The sequence below is a fragment of the Sinohyriopsis cumingii genome, chromosome 3 (genome assembly GCF_028554795.1).
Source record: "Sinohyriopsis cumingii isolate HCF-2022 chromosome 3, ASM2855479v2, whole genome shotgun sequence".
Classification (NCBI taxonomy): domain Eukaryota; kingdom Metazoa; phylum Mollusca; class Bivalvia; order Unionida; family Unionidae; genus Sinohyriopsis; species Sinohyriopsis cumingii.
Window position 1 is genome coordinate 132534120 of NC_142963.1, and position 13029 is coordinate 132547148.

The 13029-nt window shown below is 35.6% G+C and overlaps 1 protein-coding gene across 3 annotated transcripts in view; it reads right to left on the reverse strand.

Annotated features, from left to right (window-relative positions):
* Positions 1 to 13003, reverse strand: part of LOC149803882 (cysteine-rich with EGF-like domain protein 2-A) — a 35737-nt gene extending 22734 nt beyond the window's left edge. For all 3 annotated transcript variants that reach the window (XM_089953689.1, XM_089953690.1, XM_089953688.1), the window contains exons 1-5: positions 12662 to 13003; positions 8998 to 9080; positions 6655 to 6709; positions 6155 to 6269; positions 4655 to 4743 (exon numbers count right to left, since the gene is read on the reverse strand). In XM_089953689.1, coding sequence (XP_089809815.1) covers positions 4655 to 4743; positions 6155 to 6269; positions 6655 to 6709; positions 8998 to 9080; positions 12662 to 12859 — 540 coding nt within the window. In that variant the 5' untranslated portion in view covers positions 12860 to 13003. The remainder of the gene's footprint in view (positions 1 to 4654; positions 4744 to 6154; positions 6270 to 6654; positions 6710 to 8997; positions 9081 to 12661) is intronic.
* Positions 13004 to 13029: the final 26 nt, after the last annotated feature.

Sequence of the window (13029 nt, forward strand, 5' to 3'; positions counted from 1 at the left end):
ACATCAATTTGTAATATTGTAAAAGAAAACAGACAAAAAATAATCATAATTTCATGGGATTGATGGAGCATTACAAATTAGAGGATATAAAAAATTACAGACAATACAGTATATTGCTGCCTTTAAGAATGTTTGATTACAGGCTGGTCCTTTAGAATAAGTTGAAATCTGAATTTAATAATAAATCTTTCCAAATACAGCATCAAATTTCACTAATAGCCAAGTAAAGGAGAGTAGACATCATTTAAGCAATTTACCTCCAAAGTTAATCCTTACAATACAAGAAAACCAATCTGAAGAGTAACACTGTTGTTGGACAATACTTACTTGACAATAATGTTAAGAATATATCCATTACATTGCAAATCCAGCCTTCAAAAGCTGAAACATACATCTGCCATGCCGTTTGGCTTGTTTTAGCAAACAGAAATGGTAACAGTATCCTTGCGTACATGGAATTCAGATGAGGAAGGTATTCTCTTAGATATGCTCCAAATGTCAATTACTACTCTGCAAGACAAGCACACTTTTTGAGGGATGTATCTGTGCGAAGGGCTTGGAAGGGTATGCTAAAATTATGATCAGGTAAGTACTACTGAAGACAAGTATTTTACTCTAATTGGTTTCTTCTTTAAACGTGATACCTGATCATAATTTGTTTGAATATATAATCAGAGGAGGGAGTTACATCCCTTATGCCAGAGCCAAACCTGTGTTCATTATCTTAACATAGCCGAAGTTTAGTGCATAATTCATGCATGGATGTAATTTAGAGAAAAAAGTGTCACTCCCACAAATCCAGTGGAATCAGAGTAACCTGCATTGTTATGTTCTGCCGAATTATATGGAAAAGTAAGTCTTTTGTGCTGCTGGTCCCACCAGTTTCACCCAGAGTCCATAAGTATCAAAGGCCTTTAAGGCCAGAGCTGAGAATGCCATCTCTGACCTCCCTCTCACAGTATGGAATATGTCAATGAGATAGCAGTTTCCCTCAGATATAATGCTTTATAACATGGGGATGGAGGATAGGTCCCAACATGCCCTCTAGAATGTCACAAGAGATAAATAATGGAGATGGAAGCTTTGATGGCACCATGATTAGCATGCCGAAATGTGTGGGTTTGAATGCTACAATCAGATCAGCCTGTGTCAGCCACTATGATGTGTCCTTGAAAAGAGCAACGTTACTCCAATCACCTTAAACTAAATAACCTATTAGTACAGCTGTGCTGCAAAACACCAACCAAACTAATCAAATGACATGCTAGTGGTGATCACCTGAACCTCATGAGCTGAGATACATTAAGAAATTAAACTGGTTTAGTTCCTTAAGCTGAGCATATGTCCCCTCACATCCTGGACAAGAGAACCTAAATGGAATTATTATCATTTTGTTCTCTGGGCAGTAGCTGATGGGGTACTGTAGACATCCCAGGGATGAAGGGTCCATAGAAAACAATGATGTCAAGACAACAGGCTGATATTCATTATATGGAGTTTATTCTTAGCAATGAAGACTGGCCATCATGACAGAAATGAAACTACTGTGATAAAACTGTTGATATCCTTCCTTATTTGGTGAGTCTTAAAGATCAGTAGATTCCCTCACTTCTGCAAGACTTTGACAATCTCAAGGATAAGGGAAAAGGCTTGCTAGATGAGGACTGGGAACTTAGTGTTTCACACAGTCACAAGGAGGACCATAAAGGACATGCCCCCACCCCTGCCCCCATCAGTATTGATCAGCTGAAAACTAAGGCATGAAAGGATCATCGCATATTGATTGGCTGATTCCATCTTGACTATGTCTGCAAATAACATGAGTATGGGACATGGTGGAGTCTATTTCTTGGTGAGGAAACATCCTGTGAAAATGAAGAGATCTGGAGATTGGGTCCTCTCTTGGCTTCTGATTTAACAGAAACAGTTGAAATGATGTGAAGACAGATAGTGCCCTTCCCAAAATCTGAAACATTATTCACTGGGTCTGATTGCTAAGTTCTAGCTGCCTTGGGGGATAGGAGGATGATCCACAGGGATCTTGTGAGCCAGTGACCTAGGTGGGAATGCTTGCAGATACACTGAAAAGATTCAAAAGGCAAAGAGAATCCTACACTAAAATAAGTGGAGGAGGAAACACCTGGGTACTCCCCAAGGGATGTTCTATGGGGAAACAAACTCAAAAACTAAAGGCCATTTTAGATCCCATGCATATGTAAATGTAGAGTTGAACTAAACTAGACAGGATTTGTTCATGTTGGCAAAGAATTTGAGGCAAAGCAAGAGCAAAACAAGGGGTTTCAAATCTTGCTACAACAGACTGCTTATTATAGCTTTTGATCTGTAAGATCTCCATCTCTGAAGATGGTGGTTGAAACTGCTACCATCTTGAAAAGACATTAAGATTCTGGTCGGTATGTATTGTCAAGAAACTATTCTTTTCATCAGTGTATAGTCTACTCAAAGTCACTGGTCGAAGTAGATGGTGAAAAGGCTTCTTTCTCTCCGCCCAACCCCTTAATCTAAAAAAAGACAAGATGGCCATAGCCTATTGTTTCATAAGAAGGTGTGTGTGTGTGTGTGTGTGAGAGAGAGAGAGAGAGAGATATTTGGATTTTTAACATAACGTGACCAATTTTTTAGTCATATCACTAAAATTTCTGCAGTGTGGCAGTTTATAGTGATGTCAAGCACTGAGACATAATGCCTCAGACATGTAGCATCATGTCCACCTCAGTCACATTATCCTGACACCAGGCCAACCAATCCTAACACTAACCTCTTAATGCTAAGCGGCAAGTGGAGAAGCTGCTAGTATCATTTTTATAAGTCTTTGTTATGTTCAAACCTGCAACTTCCAACAACTGAGGTCAGAAGGTTGATATGAATAGAAGCTGGGTTAAAACTGGCCATTCTCTAACCATATCAAGTCTTGGGCTGATGGGCCAGAGTGAGGTTTACCCCACTGTCAGCCTGTTTTCTGGATTCAGCTGTCTAACACCATGACATAAGAGGTTGGAAGACAGAGGATGTGATCTTGAGATGGTCTTTAGTAGTGCAGTCAAAGATAGAAATACATCTCTTTCAAGCTTAACAGCTTCATCAAATTCCATGACGGTTGTGCTGGGTGACAAAACATGACCAACTGAATGGGACTGCAAAGAAACTACCTGTGAACTCGTGAAGCTAGGTGCTGAATACAGTAAACAAAGCTGGGAGTCCATCCATGCTGCAACAATGGTGATATCCAGCCATTCACTCCCAAGTGTTTTCAAAAGGTCTGACATAGAGTACTGGGTGCCTGTGAATGGGAAATCACAACAGATCAATCATGTGCAACTTCCTACAGGCTACTGGCTGGATATGTGTTTTAAAAGCCATGCCCTCTGATGTAAATATTTAGATAAAACCAGGTTTATGTGTTGCACATGCCTGCTATAGAGGAAAATGGATCACAACAGAACTATGATTCATGATGGACTTATCCAGTGCCAGTCTGTGATACTTCCATTGTTCCAGTATTGGACAGTGTTGGAGAAAGGTTCATCAAATTCCATGCTGGTTGTGCTGGTGTCTGCAACAGAGATGGCACTGGGCAAAATAAAACTAGGTGTCACATGTCATGCTTGGATAACAGGACTGGGTATACTAGGAAGGCAGTTCACTGTAACCAGTTCCAGTGGTAAATTGCATAGAATGAGTGGATAATAGGATTGGGTATACTAGGAAGGCAGTTCACTGTAACCAGTTCCAGTGGTAAATTGCATAGAATGAGTGGATAATAGGATTGGGTATACTAGGAAGGCAGTTCACTGTAACCAGTTCCAGTGGTAAATTGCATAGAATGAGTGGATAATAGGACTGGGTATGCTAGGAAGGCAGTTCACTGTAACCAGTTCCAGTGGTAAATTGCATAGAATGTGTGGATAATAGAACTGGGTATAATAGGAAGGCAGTTCACTGTAACCAGTTCCAGTGGTAAATTGCATAGAATGAGTGGATAATAGGACTGGGTATACTAAGAAGGCAGTTCACTGTAACCAGTTCCAGTGGTAAATTGCATAGAATGAGTGGATAATAGAACTGGGTATAATAGGAAGGCAGTTCACTGTAACCAGTTCCATTGGTAAATTGCATAGAATGAGTGGATAATAGGACTGGGTATAATAGGAAGGCAGTTCACTGTAACCAGTTCCAGTGGTAAATTGCATAGAATGAGTGGATAATAGGACTGGGTATAATAGGAAGGCAGTTCACTGTAACCAGTTCCAGTGGTAAATTACATAGAATGAGGCTGTGCTGAAGTCATATCACTATGATGTCTGCAGTGTGGCAGTTTACAGTGATGTAAACCACTGGGACATCATGCTGCAGACATGTTAGTACCACTTTTATACGTCTCTGGTATAACTCATTTGGGATTCAAACCCATGACCTCCTGCATTTGAAGCAGATGCTCATACCATAAGGCTGCATGGTGCAATTGAGCAATGTTAGGTGCAGTAGATTGTCCCTTCTTATTAGGTCCAAGTAACAGGGACTGTTAAACTCTATTTGATAATATGGTGCAAGATTATTTTTTTTTCTGTTAAGAAGAGAATGAATATTGCTGAGGGTTTTTTTTTCATGTGTGCAGTCTTTCCAATAAACTTACATCACATCTGCCATTTCCTTTACATGGATTTTTTGGATCTCCAGGACATGGTTGACAATTAGGACCATATGTATTGTCTGGACAACAAACTGAAAATAAATATTGTAATAGAATATGAGGAACAAATGCATAAATTTTAAGTTTTTGATCCATTTATATTTGGGTAATTATCTATTTGTCTTTCTGATCTATCACTATGTTTAACTTAATATTTCTGAACAACTAGCAGCAAAAAGTACCTTCTGTATAAAACATCTATAATTCTTCCCCCAACTTTACTTACTGATCTTCTTTTGGAATGTAACTGATATGAAAGCAGGTCTTTTGGGAAAGAACCCTATGTGAGACCAGATCCTCTGGAAAGGACCCAATGTGAGAACAGGGCTTGCTGTCATACAACTTTACCTATTATAATTACAAATCTTACATAAAAATATATTCTTAGCAATCAAAATGTTGCATTTTCTAGCAAGATTTACAAGTCTAGATTAACTAGATGGCTTTACATTTTGGGTAATGTTTTATCACTGAGAGACCATATGCTACTATTCTGCCTGCTTAACAATTAGCTGATCAATCAGTGAACAATGGCTACAAAGGAACTCAGAAGATCTTGCAAGATTGTTTGCTTTTTCCAACTTGACATAAATGCATGTCTGTGTTGTTATGTATATTTGATTTATTTTATTTAATTGTTTGTTTGTTAGTTTTAAATTGTTCATTCCTGACTGATTTTTTAAATATTTTTGATGCAAACAATTTTATAGAGACATTGTATCTAATGCTGACATAGTTCTTGACCTTGAGTCAGAACCTGTGATAGTTTGTAGTAAACAACTTTTTAAAAAAAAATTTATTTTATTCTTTATCAGAGTAAGATTCATAAAGTGAAATTGAGGCCATACTTGGAATATGTGACAAATAACATGTATCAATTAGGTTTTTCCAGAGGATTGACCCACATCTGGACATCTGTTTTGCATTGTAGCTAGATTTATTATTGATGTTTTGAGAAATAATAATTATTCTTGCCTTAGCACTTGAGAAGTTAAAGTGTTTTATGTTGTGACCAGTTATGGGCTAATTATTTTGTGTTCTTCAATTTATTTGGATTTCAAGTTTATTTTCCCTGGAAATACTAGTGCTCTAAATTAATTCTTGGACAAAGACATTTATCAAAATTTACACAGAATTAAAAAACTGGAATATTATTTTATTTGATTCAACAAAACACTGTTTACACATCAGTATGACACTGACCACATCATATGTCATTGCCTTCCATTTTGGATTTCATCAGGATTCGAACTCCGTTTTGTTACGACCTTTTTTACTAGGACTTCTATTTTTTAATTTTTGGATTATGTTTGGATTTGATTAATAAAACCTTAAGTTCTTTTGTCACTTTTACCTTGTTTTTCTAGGGAAATACATACCTTTACTATTTTCAATACAGAGTCATACATACCTTTACTATTTTCAATACAGAGCCATACATACCTTTAATATTTTCAATACAGAGCCATACGTGCAGATCTTTGTCTTTCTTCTTTGCAAAGAAAGCAAACCAATATTTTTCTAAGGTTTCTTCATGTGCTTCTACCATCGTGTGACACTGAAATGCATGCAGGAATTAACATGTATATTGCTAATGAATACTTTTAATGTCATGATACAATGTCAATGAAACATAAGATGTAGTATTTTTGTACTAATTATATTTATAAATGAAGTCAGCACACTGGAGATCAAGGGGTGAATGATTAAAAATGTAAAATGCTACTGCTAACAATGTTTCAAATTAAGATGTTAACATTTATTATCATTGCTCTCATTTACCATCCAACACTGAAAAAATACTCAAGGCAATGCCAGTAGCAGGTATCACATCATGTTAAATCACAGGCAAAATTTATAATCAACTACAAGCAAAGTTACTCAGGGAAAATAAAATTTAATCATTGTGACTAACTGAAAACAAACTCTACTTAAAATGTTACCTCCTTTTCTGCGTGTTCGCATAATCCTTCCATAATCTCAACAAGTCTGGTTTCACTAAAAAAACAAGAACCAAAAAAGTCATTTTTGAAAGAATTAACTTAATATGAACTAGAAAAGTAAGTGTTGGTTCACTTCTTTCTTTCCTTGAATCACAAGAAATGAATTTAAAGATGATGTTGTCTTTCATTTACATTTTGTTACACCCCATGTATTTTAACAATAAGTGCTGTGCATCCTGCCTATATGGGTGTGCATGTGTTATGCTGCAGTAACCTCCCATATCATATTAGATAAAGATATGAATCTGGAAGCCAAGGATAGGAAATGTGGGTGGGGTGGAGTGGTTGGCTTTTACATGTGCTCAATGATATAGAAAATTGACCCTCTGTGCAAAAAGGGTTGTCATCAACCACATGCTATTTTCTTACTATAATAACAGTGAGAGAGAACAACTGTACAGTGTCAGATTCAATGGTGGAACATCTGCCATGGTATAACCATGTTTTATATTAAAGGTATTTGAGCTGAAAGAAATATCAAATCTTTCAATATTCAGTGAATGTGTTCAGACAGAACTCCTTGATCCTTCAATGCTAATAAAGCTGTCAAATCCATACTTTTTCTTTGTCTGCTTATGTATTTATTGACAAACCCACCTCACCATCTTGTGCATACTTCAATTTTACTTTTGAACTTTACCTTTAGTTGGCACCATATAATACCCTCTATTGCGCAAATACTCACACACACATAGATGCCAAGTCGCAATGTCAACACTGTGAGCACCGTCACCTAAATCTAATATGATGACATTTTAGGGTCTTGATGGACCTAAGGCCAATTTAATTTTGGATATAATTGACTGATATGCAAAGACTTTTTTCACGTTGATGTGATGTCATTCAATGAACTGTTCTTTATCAACCTGGTGTACTAAATGTTGTCATTTCAAAAGCACTCAAATTACAATGAATAGAAAAAGTGATATTGTGACTAGTCTTATTTGTGACATTATGATAACCTTACAAGGTGAAGTTTGAATTTTAGTTGATTTAGCATGTCTGAAGTTCTTCCTTTGTGAACTAATTCAACACTGCATAGTTCACATTTTGCCTTGTTTGTTTCTTTTACAAAATGCTGTCAAACTTGTGAAGTAAACAAAAGAATACTGAATGGTTTTTTGTGTGAATAGCCAGAGATAAGTATTCTAATTTGAATATTCAGCTATTTGTTTCAGCTCTGAAAAGTAAATCCACTACAAATCAAGTTTTATCATGCTAAAAAAGTATTGTCTAATTGCGAAGATGGAAGTCAGAATACAGTGATCTCCCCTTTGATGACCTAAGGCTATACTAGCTACTGGAGTTGATTTGCATTGTTTTCCTGCAATTAACTATAGAGAGGGTTTGAGAAGCTGTCAAGCTGTGCTCATATTTTGATTTGGTAAATTTTATCGAACACTGGTTTTTCAAGTATGTTACCCGATCATAAATACATTGCAAGAATAGGTACGAGGGAGTTAGACTCCACTACACCACAGCTAGACCTGTGATGCATTTTCTGTGATATGAGGGTTTGCACATGTTTAAGCATATATACAATCTGCAGAAAAATGTTTCACTTCACCAAATCCAGTGGAAGTAGAGAAAAATGCATTCTTATCACACTGCTAAACAACCTGGAAAGGTAGCTAATTGTACTGCTGATAAGACCCCATCAGGTCAAACTGAACTTTGTGTGATGAAAGGTCTAGTACAGCTTGAATATGCAGTTATGAGTGTTGTGATCAAATGCTATAATAGAAGCAACTACCCTAAACTTGAGAGCTGATATGAAATGCAGTTGGTCTTGGGTTAGTTCCTTGGTTAAGCAGATAGCCCAGTGGATCTAGGATTGCTAGTGCCTAAGTCAAAATATCATCCATTCCTTCTTAGAGTGGACACCTTCACTTCCGATTAAATATTGTTAGAATGTGTTGACTGAAAGGATGTGGAGGCGTGCCTTTCCATCTGCTGGTAGGGATCAACATCTCTGTTTAAATGGGAGTCCAGGCATTTCTGTGAGTATATATGGTAGTCAGGTAAATCTTGAATTAAATTTTTCTTCCTCTTAATCTTTATCCCCTGCATAATGCTGAAGATACAGGTATGAACCTTGGGAGCTAGAGCTCATTTCAGAGTTTTTCTTTATATTCCCGAACACATTTTTGGAGAATATTTAACCAAACAATATGACTTTGTATCAATATACATATGAAAACATTTTTATTTAGACAATAGGAGTACCGGTAATATTTCTATTTGAAATTCTGTATTGAATTTCCGCAGATCTTTACTGTTTACCTTGTGGCATAGCTGCCCAATGATTTTTCTTCCCAATGAGTATTACCACCTCCAAAATTTGACTTTGAAGTTTTTCGAATGCCCTGAAAAAAATAATGATCTGATGATTAATTAATTAACTAATTAGCAAGAAAAATTACATCAAAACTGAAAACTGTCATGCAGAATATTACTATTAAATTATTTCTGGTCAACATGATTTATTGTTCTCAGTTGGTTTAAAAGAGTTGACAGTCCCTAGAAATACAAAGAACTGAAGTTTTAAATTCATTGATGTTAGAATACCAGTAGGTGGTTAAATTAACTCTGACCCAAAATCAATTTCATACACAATAACATACACAAAGATTTATCTGTTCTCAGTGCTGAAATCACATTTTTATCCCATTACCATAGTAGCTTTCATTTTAATCAAATAATAAACTTAAAGTTCCATTCCACAAAATGCCTTTGTTGTATAGGAATATATGTAATAGTGCGGTCATCAAAACAAAATTTGAACAAAATGCTGAAATCTAGTTAAGCAACATATTTGCACATATTTCACTGACAATTAGACTAAAAATGAATTAAAGAAATAAATTTAACTTTTTGCATTTAGCTGAATGTTGTCAGCATATTTCTACTGTATTGCCATAAACACAGTCAAAGGCCATGTTGGAGTGACTTGTTTTTATGTCCTCAGCTGTATGCTCTCCATAACAACCAGAATACCAATCACTTCTACTTTCTTTATTCTAGTTCACTCCAGACGTGGGGATCCTACATGGCTGAATGGTCTAAGGTGCTCACCTTTACAGATCAATGACATCTCACCTCTCTGTGTGGGTTTGAGTCTCTGGCTCAGCCAACATGGGTACGTGAGAAAGCATGCCAGTAGCTTCCAGTTGGTCTGTGTTTTTTCCTCCAACAGATATACTGGCTGCCATGTCCTGTCTACCATATGCTGAAAAATGTTGGTAAACCCACAAATTTACAAACAAAACAACTACAGAGGTTACATTAGTTTTCAACCATAGAATATTTGCAAATAATGTTATTGATGTTAAGAAGAGAAAAACCCACCACAAGATCTTGAACTCACTCAAAGACACCCAATGTTGAATTTTGGTGTGTTTGATCAATATACACTATGATATTGGTTTAAGTTCTAGGCATGTTTGAAATCATACTTGTGCTTGATCACTACAAGCACACCAGAAAGCAAAAATATCTCATAACATTTCAGACAACAAAATAAGTTTCAAATGTAAAATAAGCAATCTTCTCTATAGCTCTATAACATGGATTAATCTTTGTTAAATGTTGCAAGGACTATACATTTTGGATTGCCCAATGTCTAGGACTATAGTATTCACACACCATACTGTTTGTACTCCCTACTGATTTTAAACACAAACAGCTGCACGAATATAAAAAAAATGCACAAAGCTTAGCCATTTCATTCATTGATTTAGGCAGTCCTACATGTAAGACCTTGATGCTGATATTTATGTTGTGGGTGTCAAGGTCTTATGACCTAACTAATGGCGCTGTGTAGCATGTTTTGATGTCGACTAACATCGTTATGAAAGTCAAATTTTCAGGAATATTGCACACAAATGACAACTAAAATAATGATGCTTTTCTACAAAGTAAAGTCCTTATGTTTTAGTCAGACTTTATTTACTCTAATGTCTTTTCTCTAATAAATTCAAATTCTCACAAAAGACGTGGACCTGTTTTCAAGTTTCGTTGGCCTACATTTCAGCTGGCTGGAAAGCGATGAAAGCCTGGAATGCTGAAATCTGGTTAAGTTGAAATATTATTCTTTAACTAAATGAACTGTTATATATATCTGATTTAATTATATCTGATTTAATATACCTTTGTATTTATTTCAATTTAATTGTTTGTCAGTTTTAAATTGCATATTTTTCATTACATGATATTGTAATATAAATTTATTCACTAGAGATGATATTTTATTTTTTTTAGAAAATAGTTTTACCTTGACTGTTAGTTTATAGACACCAGGTGTTGATCTAAATCCTGACCTTGTTTCAGAATTTGTAGCAACCTTTGTAAACAAGTTCTATTTTTTTTTTTTAAAATTCTTGGTTGTTTCCATGGTCATGATGGGACCTTGTCTTTAAGATATAAACAATTTTTGTTAATTTTCTTATAGTAAAAATAATTCGTTTTCATCAGGGTCACACTGGGTAAATGTGAGCTGTAACAAGTACTTGCTTCTATAAATTTCCAAAAGATGATCACGTGACCCTTGTTTACACTTTAGAAAGCCCATATAACCAATGTTTTGGAGAATTAATCTCAGTAGAAGTTGGGCAATTAAACTGTTCATTTTATTTTGTGCTGTTTGGAGTTATTTCAAATTACTTGGATTCAAAACGATTAATTCTGTTATTTTTCTGGAAATTACATGTGCTCATGTTGTGGAACAAGGACAGTTTTTTATAAAAATTCATTCAGCTATCAGAAACCGGAGCTATAATTTTTATTTCTACAAGGAACTGAAGTCTTCAACGCTACAGATTGCAGCATATGTCATTGTCTTCCATCTTGGATTCTTCATTGGGATTCGAACGTGAAATCAGTAGAACATTTTGTTATTAGGACCACTAAAATTTTATTCTCTGATTATTTTTGGATCATTTTTGGATTTGGTTCTATAAAACCGTAAGTTCACATTTTTGTTCATTTTACAAAAATGTTCAGGGAAATAAATTATTGTATTTTTAAAAGCTTGTTGTTTTCACACTTTCTTGTGCTATTGTTTATTCGAGCCTAAACAAGTGACATAAGAGAATAAAAATATATCATGCCTATTGGAACTGTCAGTAACAGTTCATTTTGTTCAAGAAACATATCTCCAACATGTACCTACTTGAACTTGCTTCGGCATAACTCAACTGCTGTCGCATTGCAACAAATTCAAATGTATGTCAACAGAACGTGAAAAAAGTGTCCATTTACTAGTATCATATTTTTCATTCCACTAGGATAAAGACAGCACAGTAAGTATATTAACTACATATAAATAAGTGGAAGAATGTCGATATAGGCTGCCAAGTGTGTGAGATGCTCCTGAAACTTTCCGATGTCGTTAATATGTTATACAAGGCCGTTATTTGGATAGTAAGACATAGCACTAAAACAAAAACAACATGTCTTACACTGTAGGACTAGAACTTAGGCAATTTGTTAAGAAATGAAACTCAGATGTGCAGTTTTAAAACATTATTCATAAGGAATGCTTGAGTAAACAGATGCAATTTACAGCAAGATCAATAATGCAGACTGGATGCAGGTGTTTACTTCTAGGCAGACATATTTTCTGGTATTATTTAGAAACCAGACAAAACTCAGAGCATGTAAAAGTAGACACACATAAAAAAAATTGCACATATTGTACTGTTCTTCAAACGAATAGTAAAATAAGTGGGGTTTTTTCTTCTCAGTGTTGTGCTTGTAATTAATTATTCATAGCATGAATTAGTCATTAGTCATAGCATGTTTCCCTTTCATTTCTCAACTATTTCAACTTTGATATACATACATGCATGCATGGATCCACGCGCGCGCACACACACACACACACACACACACATCATATGAAAAGAAATAAATCTGGCTATATTAAATCTTTATGGGATAAACTCACCTCATGAAATTCTTTTACTATATCCTTACAGACTTGACATTTAGATGCACTACAGTCGATAGTCTTGGTGAAAAGTAGCAACCAGAAGATGATGAAGGTGCGAGAAAATGAGAGGGCTCCCCAGAATCGGTGAGTTGCATCTGTCCACACAGATGCAGACTTCGTCAATATCGATGAATATTTTAATTTGTAAGTCATCGTAGGGTCATAAATTACAGTCTACCCGATGAATGCCCAAAATGCACACAAAAACATGAAAAAGTCTTAGACACGTAATAACTTTACAACGTTCCCGTCCAATAGCTTACATTGTCAATAGCCGGCCTCTATTTTCAGCCAATCATAGGTGGCCACGACATTCTGTCGGA